Genomic DNA, 24,132 nt, shown 5'->3' on the forward strand with positions numbered 1-24,132 from the left:
TGCATGAACACAAACACCTCTGCATGAACACAACCACACGTCTGCATGAACACAAACACCTCTGCATGAACACAACCACACGTCTGCGCGTACACACGAACAGATCAGTGCACGGGACTTTTTATTAGCACGATACATTACAAATGAAACGTGATTTATGGCATATAAAGGAATGCAAGGACATTGTGATTCTTTTCTATTGCATTCGTTGATGTAGTGTGTGCATCTGTCTACAAAAAAACACATCAAGCATTAGAATAAAAGCAGCTGATTGATAGTCTTTGCTTCAGGAAGATTTCTTTGTGCCACTTCTGGCATTCTGCTGCAGGATGATGAACTCCAGGATGAGTTTGGCTGTCCGACAAGGCCTCTCCATCACCACAGAGTGGCCGCAGTTCTCCAACAGGTCCACCCTGCATCCAGGCAGCATCTCTGCAATGACTGTAGCTCCAGAGACGTCCACCACCTGGATGGAACCACCATTGTTATTTCATCTTTGAAGGAGACTGAAAGTCCTTTATTCAGACATGATCCACAAGAGAAACGTAAGCCACCATGTTTATATTTCTAAACAGCCATATGAATCTAAGGATTAGATTAGAAGCAAAAAGCTGCATGGTAATCACTTATGTATTTGTGCAGCCTTTGCTGAGTCACTGTATTAGTGGACAATCGTAATTACCTGGTCTTGTTTGCCCCATATCACTTGTAAAGGTGCAGTTATCAGATGCAGGTGATCCTGTAAGGCGTATCTTGAATTTTCACCAACAATCTCCATAAATACTGATTTTTTTAAAAGAGAAAAAGAGAAAATTGTTTTTTCTTCTCAGTATGAAGTATGCTGTACTGTTGTATAGTTAAAGTTAAAATATTTCAGAACAAAATGAACTAACCCTCTTGGTAAAATGTGTTGTGAGGCTGCCGGACATCTACCAATCCTTGAAGAATCTAAACAATGCAAATGTATGTTTAACATCCACAAAATATGGCAAGCCTTCATACCAAGGTGGATATGATATGTGACTGTTTTAGTGATTTTGACACATGATCATGACCCATTATGAGTAATTACTAAATTAAGTTCTGACCTGCTGAGGAATTTTAAAGCGAACGTGGGAACACAGTCTGAACATGTCCTCCATCTCTTCGGGTGTCGTGGGAATCAGCGGGATGTTCAGTGTGTAATTGCTGTGCTCCAGATCCTGCAGATGATTGTCAAATTTGGTCTCACATGGATGTCTTATACCTGGAAGATAAAGCCAGCATTTGATTAGAAACTGATAATGCATGGCTATGCTTTGTTTGGAACAATAAGTAGAGGAAAATCACTAGTTGCTAATGAAAGAAAGAAGTAAATGTGAGTGTTTGATTCTTTACAATCAGTAAAGGCAAACTTGTAATTAAACTAAATGTCAGAAATTGTAAATGATTATAGGCAAGAATTTAATGTGTGCTCCAAAAGAATCAATTTGCTTTCAAAGGGGCAATAGTTAATATTAAATAGAGTTAGGGGGCTTACTCAGAATTAAAGCAGCAAGTGTCATAACTTTTAGGTTCTGGTAAAAATGCATTCATGTCTTAGCCTTGTATTTTATGTCATTATGACATTTGAGCAACAAATACATTTAAAGTAATGTATTTTTTAAAGAAATATTAAGAAAAACCTCTTTACAAAATACAGCCATGGTCTACATTCAGAAATGCTGACCTCAGTCATAAAAAACACTGAATGTTCTTTGAATTACATAATTTAACTGTAAATTGAGGGCAGACTGTACAAAAAAACAGTAACTGACTTAACAATTTACTGAAACATGACACTGGTTTAAAAATATGTGAAATCCATGCATGAAATCTTTTTAAAAAATTGTGGTCCCCAGCAGTCGATTTGTAGTAGGATCACAATCATATGATCATCAGCAGGCAGCTGATGTAGTGTTCACTTGTTGTCATAGTTACAGTGATGCCGTGCCGCTATCTTGCAATGATACAGAAATCTTTAACAAATCAGTGGATCCAGACTATAAACCGCATCACTGCCAAAATCTAATCACTTGGTCCTTGTCTCATTTCTGACCTTCACTGAAAATTTTATCTAAATCCGTTTGTCCTTTTTCGAGTAATGTAAACAGACAGACAAGCAGACGGACACACAGACAGATGGACAGACAAACCAACGCTGATCGTCACATATCTCCGCCACATTCCTTGGTGGATTAAAAATGGAAAGTATCCTTTTTTAATTTTACTGTGGTCACACTGTTAAATAACATTAGGTCTGAAAGTATAAGAAAGAAAATATTACCTGGTTGACATTGATTAAAGTGAACATGATTAAAGTCAGAGAAACTAACATTAATATTAACTTGGATCAGATTCAGTTTTCTCCTACATCTTTCAATGTCCAGCGACCACACAAAGGATAAAGTGAAGTATAGAAAATGGATGGATGGGTCTTTTAACGTTAAAATGTGATGGCAATCTTCATGAAAGACTGCAGATTAAATTCTACCTATCTTATCTATTTCACACTTGGGTGTGTTTTTTTTTCAGATTTTTATTTTTACTCAGAAGATACTGTTACTAATCTATTCTACGTTAAAAAGACTAAAACTAGCAGTAAAAGATGCAGCCTATTTGATAGGTTGTTGCACAGAAAAGTGCTTTTAAAGATGTTTCCCAAAATTAAAGCCAGGAAAACCAACTCTGGCATCAGCTGGGGATTTTCTGAAACTGAAAAAGAGCTCCCTCAAGAGCCACAAAACATGTGAGTGTCTGAAGTAAAAAAAATATTTACTAATTTCTGTATCCAGCCTCTCTTTGGATGAAATACAAAAGTAAGCAGGATGTTTTGCAACACACACACACACACACAGCTGAATTTCCATCACTGACTTCATCACTATTTGCTTTTTGTATCTAAAAGGGAGTAAACAGACTTATGTCCACAACTTAACACACACACAGACACACACAGACACACACAGACACACACAGACACAGACACACACATGGTTACTGACCGTCTGGACAAATGAGAGTCATACTGCAGATTTCTGAGGGGTAACAGGCAGCGTATACTCCGGCTACGTTTCCACCCATCGAGGTTCCAACCAGATGAAACTGTTTCCTGTTTAGACGAATTGTTTCCACAAACTGAGAAGTGACACAAGAAACAGATTTTCAGCGGAATGATTGAGACCCCTGACAAATGCACTTATTTATTTCAAAGCTCTCTCTCCAGTGTACCTGATGGATCCTCGTGACCTGTCCCTGAATGGAATAATCCTCTGTGTTGGTGCGAGTCGTCCCCTCATGGCCAGGCATGTCCACACACACAATGTGCAGATGTTTAGGGAGATACTAGAGCAGTAGAAGAAGAAAAAATTACAGCTTAATGTCATTAATATGCTGAAAATATGGATGCCAAGGAAGGCCATCCTAGGAGGAATGTTATGAGGAACTGAACATGTAATTATGAACTTAAATCACCAGTAAATGTTTAAATTTAAATAGCGAATAGCAAATGAAATATTTTACTATTATTTTGAGAAAGATCTGTATGAATTTATGTGGTTTGAACTCATCTGGCAGTGACTGAACTGACAGCTCATTTGAACTTTTATTGTTGAATTTTGGCACCTGAATCTTACAGATACATTATTTTTTCATACATTTTCATACATTTTTAGCGAAAACCAAAAAGAAAACAGTTAAATTTGAATCGCTTGAATGTACAATAGTTTTTTTACTTTAAATATTTTTCAGCTTAAATTTCTCAGTGTTAGAAATTCAGTTATTTTTAGATTTCAACATGAAATATTCATTAATGAATACATTTTTACAATTAATTAAAAAAGGTATTATAGTTTCTTATTAGTTGATTATTATTTGCATTCTTATTGCCTCCCTATGCTTCCATATTGAGAATACATGTCCCCTAAATGATTTTAACCCTTAGATGCATGAGTGATTGGACCCTACACTCTTCCATAAGTTGATCACAAATGACCCGTAAAAGAATCAATGTGTTTCTTTTGCCATTTTTGTCATTTTGGTTCAGAATATTCATTTTTATTACTGTTTGTATTATATTTTTGCCCACACAAGAACGATTTCATGTTTGAAATATGTTTATTTTTCACTTTGTAACAGATTTTGAACATGTTGATATTTGCAAAAGAAGCAGATTAAACAGGACAGCAGTAGAGGAATGCCAACATCCATTTTGTTGACATTTTTCCACTCTTTTCCTCAAACTGTTGCTGCTCTCCCTCCCTCCAAGTTTGTGCACTGCATCACTTCTAGCATGATTTTATCAATGATAAAGAGCTTGGGGTAGTAATAAAAACATTACAATTTCTTTAAAAGCATAAAAGTTAACTTAAAAATTAAATGGAATGATATCAAAAGCATGTTTTTTGAGGAAAACCTGGAATATTAAATGATATTGCAAGAAAACGACCTCACTGGGTCATTTTTGAGCCACTTATGCATCTAAAGTTTAATAAAACTTGGTTACATTAGGGGGATTTGTTCACTCAAATAGCTTTGTTTTTGCGTGATTTAAAGACCTGTGGGTTTGTTTGCTGTGACTGATCCTAAGAGCTTCGGTAGAAGTTCAGTTGCCTCCTTCTGAAGCATTTAGGATTACCGTAATTTGGATAAATGATAATTGCGTCTTTGAAAAATGTTAAGTTTAAGGTTTAATACAGATACATTCCTTTAGATTAAATCAGCAGAATGTTAGTCCTATTAGTTCAAAGCAATAAGCTGTTATCTGTAGTGCTTTCCCAACCTTGACAACAGTGAGCCACATGTCTTTGTGAGCAGAGAAGCCGTGCAGCATTAAGATGGAAGGTCTCAACCCAGGCTTCCCTCTGTATGAGTAGCAGAAGCGATAACCTCCACAGTCTGCGTAGCGAACCTGCAGGCCCAGAGTCCTCCTCCAGTACCTGCAGAGGAGCAGGTTTGATCTGAGTTTAACCACAGAGACACGACTGCTCAGCAACCTTTGGTCACTGCCCAAATGCATCAAGAGTTTCTAGCAAATTTGTGATTTTAGGCTGAACCTGACCTACAGTTTCTCAGTTTCTCACACTCTATGCTCATACAGACATGAGCCTTTTTAAAGGATAGGCTCTAATTTTTTTAGGTCAGTCCTCATACAACCTTTACATGCCCATATGTATATAAAAAGAATTAATGGTCACTGTACTTGCAAAAAAAGAGATCCTTGCTAAAGCAACTGGGGACCAAAATCCTCAGTCCTTAAGCTTTTTTTTTATTATAATAAATAAAGCTATTTATGAAGCACCTGTTTAAATCAGTTATCACAAAGTGCTTCACAATGAAAGAAAGACAAAGCAAATTAAGGCACAGTATGGAAAAATAATAGAGATAAAAATTAGATGCAAAGAAATGACTGTTGTGACCTTGATTCAGACCTTATCTTGCCCTAATATGGTCTTCCGACAGGCAGACGATGGAGGAGGAAGATATGCCAGGACTCTCAGGTATGGTCAAGGTTAAAAACAGTTAGAAATAGTTATTCTTATTCTATTCTGATGTGACTAAGCAGACAAGTTTTCTCCATATTGGTTTGTGGTCTAAATCTGACCCCTCTCCAAACTACAATATATACCCGAAGATCAGAGAGAATCCTCAGAACTGATGCTGGCATTGCTTGCATGTACTGCTGCTCTGTCGGTGTCATTTCTCCTGATATCAGTAAACCTGTACTCGCAACCTAAAGTCATCTGAGTCTCCATTGTGTCTCTCTGTGTCTGCCTCCTCAGTCTCTCTTGACTTCGCTGAACTTCCACAACATTGGCCATCACGTTAACCCAAACCACAGTATTTCCCTGATCTGAATACTCCGCACAAATAAAGCTGATCTGCTCAAAGAATACCAGAAAACATTTCCATGTGCTGTTCTACAGGACCTGGAAGTTAGCTCTTTGTGTTTCCACAGACAGTACTTGCTTGCTAAGCCTCAACAACAGGGTAATAACACAGGGGGGGAATCTCTGGTAGTGAAAAGAATATAACTTTGGAAGAAACTCACTAAATATGCATTACCCAGACTACTGAAGCTTTAAATTATTATTACACATTGAACAGAAAAAAGACTGTAGATATTGTCTCTCATCAGGTACATTGAAAACAATCTCTTTGCAGCTAGTAAAGACAGGATTAAAAATTAGACTGCTGTAAAGTAGTGCAGCATAAGAGTATTAATCCAATGATTAAACTTCTTAAAGCTTAAATGAAAGGAAACTGGATAGCAAAATGTTGTCAGTGGTGTTAGGTATAGAATGATTGAAGAACCTTACCAGTAATAGACTTTAATGAGCGCAGAGGGCCAGAGAAGGAAGGAAGCCAGAAAGGCCAAGATGGGAATAGCCAGTGTTCCCCCAGCAATGATGAACAGATTCATCACATCGAGATCAGCTGCCATGGCTCAGCTAGCAAAACAACTATGCACACACACACATTACAAATCTGTGGCATATTCCATATGCATTAAAACTTTTTGTGAGATATTAAATCTCTCCAAAAAGCAGCATAGTGAATAGCAGCTGACAAACTGTCTTCAATAATGTGTATTTGTAAAAGAAGTAATGACAAATTAAAGCCAGTTAACTTCCCCCAACTGCATTTTCAAACATATAAAAACTTACTTTTCAGATGAGTTTCCCCTCCTTGCTTTTTCTATCACAGGCTGGCACATGAGACCACTGTCTCAGCTGTGATCCTGTTCTTAGTTTGACAACATGCAAATGCCACGATTTTCCTTCCCTGATATTTTTTGATGAGTTTAAATGGTATAAACAGCTAACGTATCTTAACTTATCTTAAAATTTGAAATAAAAACTGCCACTATGCAGAGTGCAGTTAGTCCTCTCAGATTGTGGTTGCTCCGGATAAACTCATCGATAATTACTCGTCATTGGGGAAAACCGGGTCATGACATGATTCAGTCAATGTTTTAAAGTGAACGCACAGACCAGGTTTCACTTCTGACTGATAGCACACAGTCAGTAGTACTTTACACAGTAAGTGTTGGAGATCTGTTTTCTGGCCCAAGTTGCAGACAGTGACTCTTGGAAAATAGGAATGCAATTTAACAGCTCATTTGCTCACAAGCAGCAACAGAAACATCCATACACTCCAGGAGGTACCTGCTAAAAATCACTGACCTGATTATACAGGTACAGACTCATGACCTGAGGACGAATACATCATACTGTAAATCTGTATTAGAGCTGTAGCTATTAGTTTGCTAGCTGAATAGTCAATTATTTAGACAATTAATTAAGTTTAACAACAGTTTTCAGCCAAAAAATACCATATATTTGATATGTCAAGACTTTAAAGGATAAGAAATTGCTGCCTTTTTTGGTCTTAAGTTGCTATTAGATGAATATAGTGTGATTTGGGATGTTTATTGGACAAAACATGACTTTTGATGTCACTAGAGCTCCAGTGAGCAGCATTTTTTTTTGGATTAATCAAGAAAATTATGTAATTAAAAAAGTTACCTGCTGACTATAACAGTGGTTCTTACAGTACATTCTCACAAAATGTGCACTGTGCACACTTTTAAAAATCACTTTTCACTGTAATTTTCACATTAACAAAGTGTTTCATGTTTGATAGTTATCAGAAAATAATGTTTTAAATCACAGTTTTGACTCTTTTTCTCTCACTGAATACAGACTGGATTGATTCTACAAAAAAAACCTTTCCTTTTACAAAAAGAAACCTCCAGCAGAACCAGGCTCAAAGAGGGCGACCATCTGCTTCAGCTGTTGAGGGTAAGGCCAGAGAGACAACATGAGTGGATAGAAACAGACATCAAGAACAGTGTTGACTGGGCAGATTAACAGTAACAGGACAGAAAGGACAAAAAACACACTAAACTACTACCAAGAGTATTATTAGTGAGCATGACAAAATGCTGGAACATTGTGAGTACTCTTTTTCTCTCTACAACTTAAATCATAGAGCGAAATATGAAATAATATACTGGTAAGAAAGAATTCAGCATCTGACTGAGAACCATCTATCACAGTCACTGGGTGTGTTTTCTATCTTCAGCTAGTCTGAAAATCTCAAGAGTGAATCAGGCTGATGAAGGCCAAACAAGACAGCTTTCACACACATTAGTTTACAAGCTCAGGGCCAAAACTTACCACTGGGTGTCATGATCGAGACAGACTGAAGAGTGTCCCAGTTACTTCACAGACTGCAAGACATCATCAATCATCTGATTCTGATTCAGTTATGAAGCTTCCAGGGATTTTGGTGCAGTCTTCTGATGCAGCTTTGGTGTACAGGTTTCTACCTCTGTCTCAGACTGTCTTTGCAGGAATTTTGAAGGAGTTTCTTTGACTGATTGGAAGAAACAGAGCTTGTGAATCCATAGATCCTCAAACATACTGCACATCTGACGTGATATTGACCCAGCAGATCGCCTGGCTGGGTAAAATAAATAAATTGTTGCTATTCAAATGTCCATATCAGTGTTATGCATGCATTGGCCTATTTATGTGATACAGACTACTTAGAGTATAACTGCTAACAAAAACTATGAACATGGAAGGACTCAGCTACATGTGCTAAGTTGTAATCTTCAAGATTTTTATGATGTCAGGCCCCACCAGGGCAAACATTAGCCACATTCCTAAATATTTCTCTCTATTTTCAGCTGAGTTTAATGTTTTACAGACGAGGGGGGAAGCACACATTCTTGCAGCTAATAGAGAAACTAAATATGCAAAGCAGCCCTGGATTCATTTGCTAGATGAGTCACAACGTGTATGCTTAAAAAATGAAAAGAATGAAGTTGTGCTATGAAAAGCATACTTCATTATTTATTTACCTTTTTTAAACAATAAATACCCTGAATCATAGGTCTGACAAAACAATCTGACATACTGTGTTAGAATTTTGGAAATTGGTTTAATTACTGTAGCTACTCATAAAAATGTAAATTAGAGCGTTTTGAAGTTTAACACTACACAGTGAAAGCACCATCTAATGCGGAGTATGGCTTCCATTCTGCTGCATCTCTGGTCCACTACAGATGACCTACATGCAAACTAGAGCAGAACAAATGGACACAGCAACTGTGCAGGGAGGCTGGCCTTGCATGGGAATGATTCTCATGTTTGGGTTTATATAGGATGGAGGGGCTGTCCTCAGTCTGCTCCCATGTCACATGCACGGTATATTACATCATCCTGGTCACCACGTTATATCCTGAGACGGATACTTGACACAACAAAGCCAGCGGAACAAACATAACAGAACCAGTGTGGCAGCACAGAAATGTGAATCAGGTGTGTCATGATGGATGACTCATCCTTCCAGGGTCAGTGATTTCCTCTGGAGAAACGTCAGGAATGGAGATATGCGCTGCAACTTTCTTCACAAAGCAGCCGTTAGTGTGGTCAGCCTGCTTAAAGGCACAAACTGAACTAAGTGTTTAGCTCTGTAAACCTCCAGCAGAAAGGTCAGAGCCTCTGCTGGAAGTGATCAGTAACATTTCTTGATGGAAATCCAATCAAACAACTAGAAAAAGATGCAGAATGACCCAAAGGAGACACAAATAACTATGGGGGTTGCTCTGCTTAAAAGGAGGTCTTTTACATGTGCTTGTGTCATTTTTGAATCCCCTTAAAAGTCCACTGCAGCAATTCATGCACTCCCATAAAGCTTGGGCTAAGAGGGGACAAATTAAAAACAACAAGAAGAAACTGTCAAATTTAAAGCAACAGAAGTCGAGATGTCTATACTTCTAGGGCTCTCTGTAACTTGTGTCATTTAGCCTCTGTTTGGTCACAAATTCTGCAGGAGTTGATTTGTGGTTGGAACATGATTTGTGGATCATTTGTGGATTTGGAACATGAACTCAGCTGGATCCATTCTGGGATGTTCTGCAATGAAATGAACAGCTGCTAACTGCTAACTCTTGAAGGAATCATGGACTAGCATTAGAAAATGTTACTAATTTGATATTTGGGCAGATAGAAGCTTCATCCAAATCATCTTTCTGTTTACACTCACCCCAGACTAATGTACCATATAGGGAAAGTTTTTGTGTGCAACTTGGTTCTCTGTTTATCCACTCTAAAAATAAATTAAATCAAAAAGCAGCCCACTTACCACTTCTGCTGCTGATCTGTGTCTGAGAAAACTTACTTTAGTTTTGAAAACACTACTTCCAAAGGGTGAACATCCAGAATCACAAGATTCTTTAAAAAAAAAAAAAAAAAAAGTCTTAGGTCTATGCCCAATAAATACCCATCTCTTGTAACTCCTTATGCTCCAATTGTAACACAGGCTTTGTGCTACAGATTGACAGTCTTGAGCTCAAGGAGAGATAATCATGACATCACTGTTGTTATTTTGGCAAACTTTAGAAAACAGAAAATGTGACGATCAAAAGATGACCTTCTTGTTTGAAAATGATTGGAATACCCCTTTAACCATTAAATGAGAGACACTATTGACTGCTAAAGGGCTAGATACCTGAGTAAATAATGCAGTGACAAAGTAAACACTATCCCTCTGAGAAGATTGCGTCATGTGGTTCAGCACCTCCAGAGGGCCAACAAGGGCCTTCTTGTGTCATACAGTTTAAACTGCAGGTTATATTCTATCCAAGTGTTTTCCATGTAGTACTATTCCCCAGATGCACACAGTTTACCTGAAAAAACCTCTCTCCCCCTTGAGGAATACACACTGGGCTCTCTGATGTCAGCATCAACCAGCTTCATTAAATATCATCCGCAGTGCAGGAGAGCGAGTGGAAGACAAAACAGCAGATATGAGACCCTTAACAACATCCTTTGCTGGAGGGCAGGAGTAGACATTCAGAAAAACACATTTCCAATCCAGTAACATCTAAACATAGTATACTTAGGAAGATATTACCTCAGACATACTGTGTGCACTCTGTGTTCGTCTCCAGGGATGAAATGAGCCCAGCTGGATGAAGATGCTGGCGATTCAGAGGAAACAAACCCACAGGAGGTAGCAGGAAGTCTGATTTCATCTCCGTACAGCTCCTTTGGTCAGTGACGGCCCACCTACTGCATGAATTGCTATTAGGTGCAATAAGGTTCTTTATCTGAGATCACTGTTACATTTTAAAGCAGGTATTCATAAACTTTAAACCCAAGAAACTGTATCTTTCAATCTCTTTTCATTTATTTTCAGGGAATTGAACAAATTCATAATTATCATAAGTACACCAAATTAATATACATATTTAAAGATAAGTTTTAGATTTTCAACAAACATTTAATCAATAGAAGAAAAAAAAATATCTGAGGGCGTAGTTCCAGTTCGGAATGGGATAACGTCAGTCTTAGGCATTTAAAATATTACACAGGTGTCTTGCAGCAGCTACTGACAAGATGTGACACAATATACTCAACAATGCATGTATACTATATTGTTTTATGTGGTGATGTGTTATGTAATACTGACTTCCCTTTATTATACAACAGACGAACAGGGTTATTAATAAAACATCTGTTGCACCAAACTTCACCTTGTCTGTTTTTCTTACCGGTACAATGATGTTGTGCAACAACAACAAAAAAAAAAAAAAAAAACGATTCTAATTTTATGCTCCCGTTAAGGAGGTTGTGCTGAATCTGAATCTGAGTGGCTATTAGAGAATACAGAAATACATCTGAAGTAAAAAGCAGAAGAAAAGTAGAAGTAAAATACAAATACAGTACCTGAAGTCTAGAAATTCAGCTTATTAATAAAGGAAATAGCTCTAAAGGTGATTTGCTGCAGTTCTGTTTAATGATGTTCTGATGAAAAAACAACAAGATAAACTCCTGCTCAGCTAAACTATCTATTTTCACATTGATAATAGTTATGCCGACAGAATATGCTGCAGTGCTCGTCACAGCCACCCACTGCTGTACTGTTATCATGCACTCCATTAGGGGCGTGTTATTGTGACATTATCTATCACATAGATGCACTACGCTTAAAGAGGCTCAAACTCCAAGTGATAAAGTTTAATTCTATACTTAGAATCTGTTAAATGTGTAAAGTATTTTTATTTTACATTCATTAATGGATAATCCTATGATTCGAAATGGCAAACGGAATACAATCCAACTAGATTTCCTTCAAATGACAAGACATACAAACTTACTGATTTGCACACAAAACTGACATTCTTTTATTAACGTCTCTGCCAACTAAAATAGAGCATCTCAAAAATTAAACAGAGTTAAATATGAGCCCTCCTAATTAATAGTGCAGATATGATAAGGGGGCATGTTTTGACATATGATGACAAATATGCGTTTACTTCTGTGTGTGTTTGAACAAAGTTGCCCTCAGGTCCTGAAGAGCACAGCAGCAGTCACAGCTGTTAGAGCCACGGCAACCACAGGCCCCCAGATCATCCACGGTTTCTGAAACGGGCGGCAACACAGAAACGGAAAGTTGAGCGTCACCACATGACACCACCCATTCCAAGGAATTTGCCAAAGCTTTGACAGAGGGGAGCTTGCCACTAAGATCAAGGCAGAGCAAAGAGAATGCAAGTTGCAAACAGCTCTTTGAGATAAAAGATAAGCATCATCCAAGCCAACTAAGAAAAACAGTTGTTAAGCATTAGCCATCCAGACAGGACAAACAAATGTCAGATGTTGGAACTGCATGATTAGAGAGGTTAGATTTCTGAGGTGTCAATTTTTTTTGGAGTTTCCCCCGAGGAGGGCATTCTGGGAAATGAGGAGAACCGGATTAAGTCATGCAATGATCTAAAAAAAACACTGATGAGAATGAATGATGTAGGCCGACTTGACAGGAGTAATGTGTACCTTACTACCACAATGCGCCGAAGCACCAATACAGCAAAGCCAGGATAAGGCCGATGACTATGGCTTGAACAGGCAGCAATAGGGAAGTCTACAGAAGGGAAGGGATATTATAGTAATCAACAGCAACGGGACATACTTTGGCTGGGCGTAGCTTTATTAATAGAGCCCTCAGTCAGTATTCTGTGTCTGTAATTGACGTTTATACAAATCTCAAAGTCACACATGGCTGTTCACACATATGGATGCAAAGTGGCTGGCAGTACGTAGCCTCTCATGAATTTGCAGTCGAGTCGGTGTGTTGGGTTTAGCACATAGTTCTATGTGCAAAACTCGCTATGCTTGTTGCTGTGGAATTATCACAGTGACTCAGCTGGAAGAATTTTATGTGATTTTTTCTCGCCTGGTTGTGGCTTGCGTTGCATCTGAGCACATTTTCATAAAGTTGAGCCTTTCTCAACCTCCTGCTAGTGTAGCTGTTTGCTTTTTGAGGCAGGTGAACTCAAAGAAGGCGTGCAGGGGCAAAGTGAGATTTTATTCACATGAATAGCAGATGTCTCTGGACCAGCTTTGTGAATCCCTACGTGTGAACGACCCATAAAAGCAACGCCAAAAGACAGTGGATGAGTAGAGGGGAGCAGGTGTGCTGAGATGAAAAAAATAAAAATAAAAAAAAATCCTGTGAATCTTATAAAAGATTCACAATTATGCCTGGAGATAGTTCACAAAATAAATTCAATAAAACGTTGTTTGTAAGTTTGGAAGCAAAGCTCATGCTCCCAAAACCAGCTGAAGATGGTTTTGTTATATCTTTTTAAACTTAACTGTAATTATCTCTACACTTAGTGCTCCCTTAATACACCATGTGTCAAACAGTTGCACATTATTACATGTCTTGAAAATACTCCCCCCCTTTCTTTTGAGTCTTTGAAAGATCAGTACTCACCTTGGATCCCTTCTCCTGCAGGTCCTTCATGTTGGCTTTGCACTCCTCAAGTTCATCTGCAACCAACTGCTTTTCCTGCTCAGACTTCTTGTATTTTTCCTTCAGGTCTGACAGCTCTGTCTTAGACTCCTCACACTGTATGAAGCAAATTAAAGCATTTAATTTAAAGAAAACACAAGTCTGTGTACTTTAACCACTTCAGTGTCAGTGTAACTTCGTAACATTGAATGTATGGTATCTTTTTCAAAGGCTTTGTGCACTTTATAGGGTAACCTTGTATTTTTTGCCCAAGGAAGCAGTGTCAAATTGTCCATATATTTAGCTGATGAGGACGGGCTCAGTCTATTTTTTGTAAAGGACACTGTCAGAGCACTCTATTTCCACTTTGAGTCAGTGACTGAATAACCAGAGCCACACAGCGATGAATCACTTGTAGTAAAGGATGACTTCATCTCCGCTTTCTGCCATTCAACATAATCCCCATCCAGCTTGCTAAACCTGACTGGGAGCATATAGTAATGCCAGCACACAACAACCTGTCGGACTGGAGGATGTCGCAAAATTTCAAGGTGAGCGTGTGATTTTAAAGAACCTTCCCCATCATTTCAGTATCGTCAATACTGTTCTGGCTTCAATGACTACAACGCTGTCTCAAAAATAGAAAGTCGGTCCTAGTTGCCCAAAAATTCTCAGTGATGCGTACTTGGTCTCATTTTCAAGCACAAGAGTGAGAGTCATTTTCTAACAACCATGCTATCTCAAAGTCTCTGATGGCATAAACAAATACAACAAAACATTTGAATTTGATGCTTACAGAGGAATGGTGCCTAATTTCCTGTGGAAGCTTAACTGATGGTACACTATATTGAATTCACAGGCAAATAATAAATCAATAAACCTTGAGACAAAACATGCCAGAGGACACACAGTCAGTGGTTCTCAAGAACAGACAAAGCATCAGGCCTTGTATTTATTAAGTGTCCCTGAGAAGAAAATGAGTCTTAAATTGCTCAAAATGCCTGCTGGACCTACTGTTTGAGTACAGGCCATCATCATTTCTGGGAAAAATTTACTCTAGTATGAGGCACATTCAACAGTGTTGCTCCTGTTAAGCATTCTAAAAATGTTTCAACACTGACGTCTATCATAGTGATGTTCACATAAAATTGTAAGTGCAAAGGCAAATGAACTTGAAATAGGGAGATATCAAAGTATCAAACCATGCTGATTATTCATGTTTCTTGATGGTCCAAATATAAAGATGTAGTGTGACCATGAAAGGCTTGACTAAATTATCATAGTCAATGCATGTTTATGTTTAAATTCTACTTGAAACATAAAATATATAGACATGGCTGGCTGAACAATAGACGATACAGCACTGATGATTCAAAACAATTTTTTAAGTAGTTGCGATGAAATATCACTTGTGCATTTTAAAAAAAATCCATCTACTGTAAGCTAAATATAACATCTATATGTATTTTCTCACCTTTAGCCTTTCCTGTATTTGAGTTTTTCGGTATCAAATTACTGCCTTAGTATACAATATCATTGTCATTGTGCATGTTTTTTGTTAATTCCACTGTATGGGTCTGTATGTGCTTAAAGTACAGTTTCACCTGCTTTCCAGAGACAACCTCTCCCACTTGCTGAGAGTGCATGTAGGAAGTTTCATAAATACTGTAACACCTTGTCAACACTGACCCTATCAAGCAGCTTTGTCAGCAGCAGCTGCAGTGCTTCAACAGTACCTACCTACTTTGGATCTGTTTATCACAGGTCTCTACTCTGAACAGTTATGATTTAGCTCCCACATCAATATGCACACATGAACCTGCATGTACATGAGGAGGAAGAAACAGACTTGATGCCTAAAACAATCTCAAGCAGCATTCAGGTCTAAAAGCACAAGTAAAGCATGAGCTGTTACGTGGCTTTTCAGCTGCAGGATTGGAAAATTTAAGTAACAGACTGGATTCAACTGTTAGCTTTGAAGTACAAGTATTCATCAGTAAGATTCATTCTGAGATGTTCGACCCCTTAGATACCTCTCTCTGCAAAGCCTTGCTGCAGCTGTCTGCCTCATCCAGTTGGGTTTGCAGCTTGGCGCTATCCTGCTGGTGCTGGAGCTGCAGGGCCACCAGCCTCTTCTCCAGCTCCTGTTGGGATTGCTCAAGGGTTCTGAGACTGTTGTTCAACTCAGCATTCTGGGCACGCGAACTACAAGAAAACAAAACACTGAGTTCAAAAGTTGAAGGATGACAAGATGAAAAGTGTGCGTTATACTGTATAGCAAAACATGCTGGAGCTGAGTCAAGCAAATGAGGCACGGGGAGCACAAAGGTGGGGGTAAAGCTGAGTTCTTGGTAATGTAGATCAGTGCACTGACCTGGCAAGGTCCTTCTCCAGCTGCTGCTGTTTCTGCAGTAGTGCCTCTCTCTCAGTGCGCAGTGCTGCACATTCACTCTGCAGGTTACCCTTCTCTTTCTGGTGAGTCTTGAGGAGTTCCTCCTTCTCGGCCCTGAGGGAAGCACATTCACTTTGCAGACTGCTCTTTTCCTTCTGGTGCTTATTCACAGTGTCCTGTTTCTCAGATCGCAGAACAGAACATTCCTTCTGAAGACCGTTACACTCCACCTGCATGGACTGCAGCTCACTGGCTGTGAAAAAAAAAAGCCTTATGCAATGATGCATTATTTGAGCAGATGTCTGTTCTTAATTTGTTTACACATGAAGTTCAAATGATCACAAAACCCCTCTAATTGCATTTTTTTTTTTTACATATTCTCTGAACTTGAACAGGATGAATAGTGCTGCAATTTTCTTCTTGCCAGAAACAAAGTAAATATGTGAAATCATGCATACTGTAAGCAACACTTTCTTGAGAAGAGATGACTGATTATAGGAGTCAGTAACTGCAGCTTAAATGTGAAGTTTAAAATTGCTGATCCTAACACAACTCATTTATTTACAATCAAAGTAGTAACCCTAACATTCATTTTTAGTTTTAATGTTTTTCATAGACAAACACTAAGAGATACAAATGCTTGCACAGTTAAGGAATTTGCAAGAATTATTTTTCAAGGCAAATGCTTGCTTTAATGTGTGTATGACTGAAATAAATATCACTATGTGAACTACAGTTACAAATAATATCCTTTTTACCAGCTGGTATTACATTTTGTTATCATGTGTTTGCACTTGACAGTACCTTGTATTTCTGCAGTTTTCTGCCACTGCTTGCTCTGCTGCTGAAGGTCACGCTGTAGGTTGTCAATCTCACGTTCGTATTTGTTGGCAGTCTGACGCCACTTGTCCAGATCGTTCGAGACTGTTGCCAGGTTAGAGTGGATAGCAGCGACGTCACGGTCCCGCTCGGCGGTGGCAGCCTCCAGGGCACGTTTCAGCGACTTCACCTCATCACGTGCACTTTGTAGCTCGTCACGCGAACCGGAGGAGACGTCTAACTGCTCTCTGAGAACACCCACCTCATCTTGGAGCTGCTGCAGCTGGCCTGTTCCAACCAGAGCCAGTGTTTAGATTAATACTGGTGACATTTTGACTAAGACAGACACTGGGTCATAGTATTTAGCTACTTCGGGTAACAAAAACACAAAATTTTTCAATCCACAAAAACACAGATGTACCTTGAAGAAATTTGATTTGTTTTGCAGATTCATCGGCTTGTTGTTGATTTTCTTTCCTCTCTTCATCCAGGAAACCTACAAAATATAATTGGAATCACCACAATGTTGCTTTTCAAACACCAGTCACAACAAAATTCTAATGCAATGTTAAGAAACTACTCGCAACATCGGAAAGAAGAAACTAAAAAAGCAAAATAAATTGTAATTTCTGTGTCGTGTTCTATAAAGAGATTATGAAATGGAAGCATGTCTCTCAAATGTCCGAGATAAAAAGCAGAGACAGATCTTAACCAAGCAGAGGCTCAGTGACCACAAATTGGCATTCGAAATACAAATTGCAACACTTCCTTCTACAGTTTTAAGAGGAACACTTTAACAAGTTTAACTCTGCAGCTTCAGATTTGAATGTGGTAAATGGCCTTTCAAAATTACAAATATTCAGAGGAACAGATGACAGGGCATATCTAATTACTCAGTATTTATCAACATGACACAACCTGAGGGACAGTGAACAGTCTAGACACACACTCATGACATACTGTATCAGTGTTTATATTACAGTTACTGTGCATTGTCCAAATATTGGGATATACTATATTTTGATGCTTCCAAAAATTTTCATGCTAGTGAATCCTTTTGAAGTGACCTGAATTGAAATTCATTTACAGTTGGGTGTATGTGTGTGTATACAACACACAATGAAGAGGATGGTGTGGATCTAACTCAGAGATGTTCCATGTTACCTTGTAGCTCAATGCATTTATGTTTCTCCATATTGGCAAGCTCCTGGGCCTCTCGAAGTTCATCATTCAAGCGCTGAATCATCTTTTCTGAGTCTCCAGAGGACCCCCTGTTTGACTTGGTCAGGTCATCTAATGAGGAAATCCAGAACAAAATGACCCCAGTTAAAAAGATCCATCCTCCCAACATGAACATTTAGCTGTAGTGGCAGAACCTCCTCTCTTCCTGCAAAGGTCAACACGCTACACAGAGACATTAGAAAGTGAAGCCTAAATAATGATACATCATAAGTAATGGCAGTCATTCAGTCATAATAATGCAAAAAACAACACAAAGTTCCACCTTTTCATTTTGCTACAGTCCCAAATATTTAACCAGGGCTGACATACTAAATGATTTCCCAAGGTATTCAAATGGGCCTATTACATAAACTAATTGCGAACCTCGAAATAGACACAACTGCATTATCTGCATTTTCTATCAAAGCTTTCATTCCAAATTATCCATCAAACCCTGCCACTTGTAAATCTGTGACACATCCACTTTGCTTGTTAATAATATGTGACTGTAAACAATACACGAAGGGGACAGACTTGCCAACGTTGTCAGGGGGTCTGTTGTGTTTCCTAGAGGTGGAAACAAGCACCACAAATACTTGTGCTTTGCAAATGCCCACTGAATATCTTGATCCCCTAATCTAGCATGGCTAGGAAAAGAGATGACCTCATCTGAGAGCGAGCATTTGGCAGCGGAGAAAACAAGAGTCGGGACAGGTCAAGCATGTGCACCATAAATGGACACATCACAGGACTTGGACTGCTGTGAAATGCTGCATTTATAGTGAAAACTGAAGCGTCATTGTGTCCAGTTCGCATGGCTACATAAGCACAGCAACACTCATATATTGTTATTAGTGGTATCAGACGGTGGTGATAAATGTCTCTAAAATTAATGGGTATGAGACAAAGGCTGGAAGCTGGTGACACCCTCTGACTCAAGCACATGACCGCCCCGCTGTGTGCCAGACAAAGGATGGGAGGGCTGCGCTCGGCCCAGTATGTGGTTGCGTGTTCCCTCATGTATGCATATGTATGAGTGCGAGCCAGAATGTGAGTGGGTTCCCTGTAAGTACACTATCTGTCTGTGTCCAGTTTGTGTGAAAGATGAATGCCCTCTGAGGACGGCATGACTGGATAAAGAGCATTACAGATGAGGGTGCAACACGTTATCTTTAGTAACATTAGTTATTTCAGCCATTATGCCTTAGTGTCGCAGAATGACACCTGACAAAGTAGTAATGGGATTAGTCCGTGTGTAAAAATACCTTGCAGACTAGTTGGGAATACTGAGCATCACGCTGCCTCAAGTGACGACAGAAAAAAAATGTAAGAGAAAGTCTTTTTTTAGCTCAAGCGCTGAAGGCTAGAGCCATCGTGGTCCATCTTTCTCCTCTGTCGGTTCCCTTCCCAATGAATGTGACAGCATTCTCTAACTGCATCAGAGGGTTAGCACTAAATGTCCTTGGTATTCTCTTTAAAACTGATGATAACACTGCCAGGAGTGGTATCAGTTTACAGCTGCAAAATGTTTTGGATGTGATGAATCCTTATCACTTAGAAGTGACTGAGACGCTGTTGTTGTGAGGACACAGTTTGCTTTGTGCTCCACATATACTGTGCAGTGTAGCATTACAAATTCATTCATCATGCAAAATTGATTCACTGTCTAATATGCTTGCACATTTTGCCATGAATGTCTCTGTTGACGTTTTCTCTAAGTTAGACTATCACCGTGTTAACCACTACATCCTGTTTTAATTAGTCACTCTAAATGTCACAGCTAAGACACGTTAGTCTGCTGATGTGCCCTCTGTGCAAAGAGACTCCATTTTCTAATAAGCTGTTGACACAGGAGAAATCAGCCTCGAAAACAAGGCCATCTACAGCTCTGTAAGCTCCAAAAGCTACCCAGCTGTCCTTTTAGGTCCTGACACTCATTTCAAGTGTGACTCATGCTTTTTTTTCTCTCTTCATGTTGCCAGGTACGAGCCAGTTGGAGATCAAAATAATGCCTAGTCATTTACTCAAACTGTTTGTCCATATTCAGAGAGGAAAATAATAGAGCTTAGTTACCTTTAATCAGTGATACGCTATTCAGGGGATCACTCAGCTCTTTCTGGTCCATTTGCTTATCTGTTCAAAAAGAAAATAAACACATATGATGTAAACAAATATACTTAGACAGATTTAAATCAAGAATTTATGTTCATAAATGAAATAGACTTCAATAAATGTTTTAACTAATCTGGTTAAGGCTATTGTTGCTGTTGTTATTTTTAGAGATTTGTATTTTTAAGGTAAAAACTAAACTGGATGTTCACTTATAAACACATAAGCACTTTTGGAAGAAGCAGCTGCACAGAGCTGCTAGGAAATTTCCTTTGAAGACCAGGTTGCAGAAAACAAACTAATAAAAGGTTAAGAATGAAACTTAGCAGGAAATATTACCTTGGGTGATCCAGGAGCTACAGTACTCTGTGTGCTGAGGCTACAGCAGTCCCTGACATGAAGAACTCTTCTCCAACTATCAGATTTTTTCAGATGTGAAATGGAACAGTCCAAGCAGTGAAAGGGGGGGGGGACACCGAGTGGATGACAGACACTGTGTAACGACCTCCCCGCTACTGCTGGACTGAAGCCAACACTGACAACAAACCGGCTAACGAAAACAGACAGATTTCTCAAGTGTGGACAAAATGCGACACTAGAGGCAAGTCTGATGAATGTCCTCAAAAACATGACCCCCCCTCCATATTCTGTGGCTGAAGTCCCCAGCCCCTCCACACTGGGTCATGCATCCGAGTAGGGCATCTCGGAAGCTGCAGCTGCATGCTGACACAGAGGGGTTTTGTTCAGCACACTGAGCTGCTCTCTAGCCAGTTGGTACTGATGTCAAAATCTACAGGATGACAGTGAATAGGGACTGCTGGCGTGAGCGTCTGTACCACATATGTGTTGCATCCACGTCCTCTCTTTGTTTTGCCAAGTCGGACACTCTATTACCACTTTAAAATCTATGTAATACTGGCCTTGGAGTCAGATATATGTCATCCTGAGAGTAGAAGTTCTGCTGTGACTTATTTAAGGCCGTACAATTCCATATCAACGATAGTGCTAGTATTTCTGACCATCAAAATACAACAGACTGTTGCAACAGGCTAGTGCAAGTAATAATAACTCTCGTGTCAAATGTTTTTTCCCACAGCAGGGCAGGCTTAGTGATAACATACATAATGCACTTGATAGTAGAATGTTGCAGACTAATAAATTCAATGCAGGAATTCAATGCAGTATACTGCCAATTTATAAGTGGCATGTGGCTAAAATTTATGCAGTTAAATACAAGATTCCCTGCTTCATAAACATTGTAATGCTCAGTTCCTAAAAGTATTAATTGATGATTTTAAGGGATAGCAATATGCATGAACCGAGGATATATTGCAGGGCTCTTCATTAGATTTAGATAGCTGTATCTAAAAAAAATCTGGTGTTTATTTGTGTAGGTTATAAGGCTAGTCGGGAGATATATATGAACTATTTCAGGCAGAGAAGAATTTAAATTAAACTCAGTAAACAGTCATCCACTGCAAACTCTAAATTGTATATGGTATAGAATTTATTTTTACTGACTTTTTATACATTTTTAATGGAACAGTTGGAATTTTTCCTTGCATTAAACTAAAATCAACTACTGTTATATAACAACCTAACTTTGTTTTAGTCTCTTGTATCTATCTATTTAACAGGGACAGTGTAGAGCTCAAATATAAATGTCACTATTTATGGATCCAGATTATAACTTCAAGCTAGTTGGTTTCTGTAGTCCCTTGGCAGGTCACAAAATAAAGACAAAGGGGAAAAAGCCAGTCAGTACGAAAAACAACAAAATACTAAAGTATACAGAAAAGAACTCCGAAGACACAATAACACACGACGCTGAAGTTAGCTTCCAATTCGTAGCTTCGGTCAGCAATTAAGGGAAAAGTTAAGGAGAACTTAAGTTGAAGCTGACAGACCGATTCTGTTTTCCCCACATTTTATTGATGTGAAACTCTGTCGGTCATTTAGTAATGTCTTAATTCTGTCTGACACCCTCTTTAACATTTGTGGGGCAACGATTCTATCTGTAACGACACAAAACGGCGAGATTTTACTGCTTATTTTTGCATCTGGACTACATTAGATAAACACTATATAAAGACAGGTCAGATCTGGACTAGATTGTCCTACAGAAGCTATAAAGTCTTTAACACACAGCCTCTGACTTGTGAAATCATTTTTCTATTGACGAAAATGCAAAATAAAAGAGATTTCATTGTTGTTATTGATTTTTTTTGCATGTAAACTGCATCATAACAGGTCCCCAGAGAACAAACAATAAACACCACACAGAGATGGAGAAATTCTGTTTTAAAGAATCTTTTCTGTCTTCTATCTTTTCTGATTTGCTGTAATACAAATCTGACCAGTCTATAAATGATGTTTTTAGACCCAAACCTGGTCAAATGTGATCTGTATGTGTAAAAAGCTGTGAAATCTTCCCCTTTTTTTGCATTTTCACAAATAAAGTAACAGTTTCACAAATCATAGAGCATCTTTTAATGTTTCTTAAGTCTCTGTCTTGTGAATGATCAGTTAAATAGTGATTTTAGATCTTGGCCTGGTCTAATGTGGTCTCCATGCAAAAAAAGCACAAAAAACCTTCTATAATTATGTTTCTTTACAGACAGAATAAAGACTCCTCGTAAACATTACAGTGAGTTTCAGACAGTAGTGAGTAATAACCAAAAAAATGTTAAACGCGGTACTGCGTCACTAAAATGTGGGAAAACCAGAGGATCAATCACTCAGCGCTGCCAGTAAAGCTTCCCTTACCTTTCCCCTTAACTGCAGAACCTGAAGCTACGAATCAGAAGCTAACTTCAGCGCGTCAAAGCGAATAAAATAAGTTTACAAACACGGCACTGTGTACTTGGCTAGGTTGTTTAGTAAACATTGCATCCCTTACTGGATGTAATTTAAAACTGCTCTAATTGTCTTGAAGTTATAGCGGTAAATGTGGCCAAAAAAGTACCTCAACTGCCGTAACTTTCCACCAAACATATCCCAAATATGGCTAGCTGTCTGCCGTTAATTAAGCAGGTGGCTGACTTAGCATTAGCTAATCATGCTAATTGCTAATTGCAGGTGTAAGTTAGCTCGGCGTCAGTTGGAGTTAGCTAAAAGTTAACCGTCTTGGACTCCTGTTTTCAAGACACAACAACGTGTCAGAGAAAACAGCGCCGTGTCCATCCTTCCAGCGGAATAATTCCTCACTGAAATGTGGTGGGTGTTTCCCCTCAGGCAGCCTGTTACGTGTCAGGCTAGTAGGTCCGGGCAGTTCAGTCATAGGAGCTGAACCAGAAGTGATGCTTTACTCCGCTACAGGGAGGAGGCGGCGGGGGCATCACTGAAGTTTTCCACTGAGCTAAACCACACTAACACATGTCCGGCAAGTGATTTCTTTTACAGCTTTACCTTCACTGTCGAGTACTTCCTGCTCCCCGATGACTACCTCTATCTCCACCTGGTTCTGGAGTGACAGATTTTGGCTTCCCGAAAATGTGTCATGGGCGGACCTGGAGCATCCACCACCTGGTGTGGAGTATCCCCGGCTGGGACACCTCGTGTGTGTCCTGCCTCTGGCTGTGGGAGTTTTTCTACTCAGAAAGCTGTTTGAAAGGTAATTTTGGAACTTCTGTTTGTAGTTAATTTTCATTAGTTTCGCCTGCATTTGTGTGGCAACTGCTTCTTAAAGAGAAAAGGGAAGGAAAAAAAACGCAGCTGTAAAAATAACTTGCCGGAATCTTTACTTACAAGTGATTCTTTGTGAG

The 24,132-nt window shown here is 39.0% G+C and overlaps 2 protein-coding genes across 5 annotated transcripts; both read right to left on the reverse strand.

The window, feature by feature from the left end:
• Positions 1–104: 104 nt before the first annotated feature.
• abhd6b (abhydrolase domain containing 6, acylglycerol lipase b) lies at positions 105–11,096 on the reverse strand. 2 transcript variants are annotated; one of them, XM_055013080.1, is made up of 10 exons: positions 8,199–11,096; positions 6,684–7,811; positions 6,336–6,479; positions 4,799–4,955; positions 3,250–3,363; positions 3,024–3,156; positions 1,089–1,246; positions 894–948; positions 683–783; positions 105–466 (listed from the first exon to the last, which is right to left on the reverse strand). In XM_055013080.1, exons 3-10 carry the CDS (start codon positions 6,458–6,460, stop codon positions 287–289), a joined length of 1,023 nt encoding a protein of 340 aa, XP_054869055.1. In that variant the 5' UTR covers positions 6,461–6,479; positions 6,684–7,811; positions 8,199–11,096; the 3' UTR covers positions 105–286. The 2 variants fall into 2 exon arrangements, with proteins under 2 accessions (XP_054869055.1, XP_054869056.1); XM_055013081.1 differs by having other exon boundaries at positions 380–515; positions 6,336–7,811.
• Positions 11,097–11,198: 102 nt separating this feature from the next.
• slmapb (sarcolemma associated protein b) lies at positions 11,199–24,047 on the reverse strand. 3 transcript variants are annotated; one of them, XM_055013078.1, is made up of 10 exons: positions 23,777–24,047; positions 20,333–20,392; positions 18,203–18,331; positions 17,460–17,534; positions 17,024–17,326; positions 16,202–16,472; positions 15,861–16,032; positions 13,810–13,944; positions 12,867–12,954; positions 11,199–12,455 (listed from the first exon to the last, which is right to left on the reverse strand). In XM_055013078.1, exons 1-9 carry the CDS (start codon positions 24,030–24,032, stop codon positions 12,871–12,873), a joined length of 1,485 nt encoding a protein of 494 aa, XP_054869053.1. In that variant the 5' UTR covers positions 24,033–24,047; the 3' UTR covers positions 11,199–12,455; positions 12,867–12,870. The 3 variants fall into 3 exon arrangements, with proteins under 3 accessions (XP_054869053.1, XP_023154469.1, XP_054869054.1); XM_023298701.3 differs by lacking the exon at positions 23,777–24,047 and adding an exon at positions 20,708–20,806; XM_055013079.1 differs by lacking the exon at positions 12,867–12,954.
• Positions 24,048–24,132: the final 85 nt, after the last annotated feature.

This window comes from Amphiprion ocellaris, chromosome 8, assembly GCF_022539595.1.
Source record: "Amphiprion ocellaris isolate individual 3 ecotype Okinawa chromosome 8, ASM2253959v1, whole genome shotgun sequence".
In the NCBI taxonomy this organism is placed as follows: Eukaryota; Metazoa; Chordata; class Actinopteri; family Pomacentridae; genus Amphiprion; species Amphiprion ocellaris.

Bases quoted from the DNA above. Each gene is read 5' to 3' on its own strand.
- abhd6b (XM_055013080.1), bottom strand. From the start codon at position 6,460: ATGGCAGCTGATCTCGATGTGATGAATCTGTTCATCATTGCTGGGGGA. The intron at 4,956-6,335 runs GTAAGGTTCTTC...GCTCCTCTGCAG, and splicing joins CTCATTAAAGTCTATTACTG to GTACTGGAGGAGGACTCTGG. The intron at 1,247-3,023 runs GTCAGTAACCAT...TTTATCTTCCAG, and splicing joins GACTCTCATTTGTCCAGACG to GTATAAGACATCCATGTGAG.
- slmapb (XM_055013078.1), bottom strand. From the start codon at position 24,032: ATGCAGGCGAAACTAATGAAAATTAACTACAAACAGAAGTTCCAAAAT. The intron at 17,327-17,459 runs GTACATCTGTGT...TGGTTGGAACAG, and splicing joins ACAAATCAAATTTCTTCAAG to GCCAGCTGCAGCAGCTCCAA. The intron at 16,033-16,201 runs GTCAGTGCACTG...GTTTTCTTGTAG, and splicing joins CTGGAGAAGGACCTTGCCAG to TTCGCGTGCCCAGAATGCTG.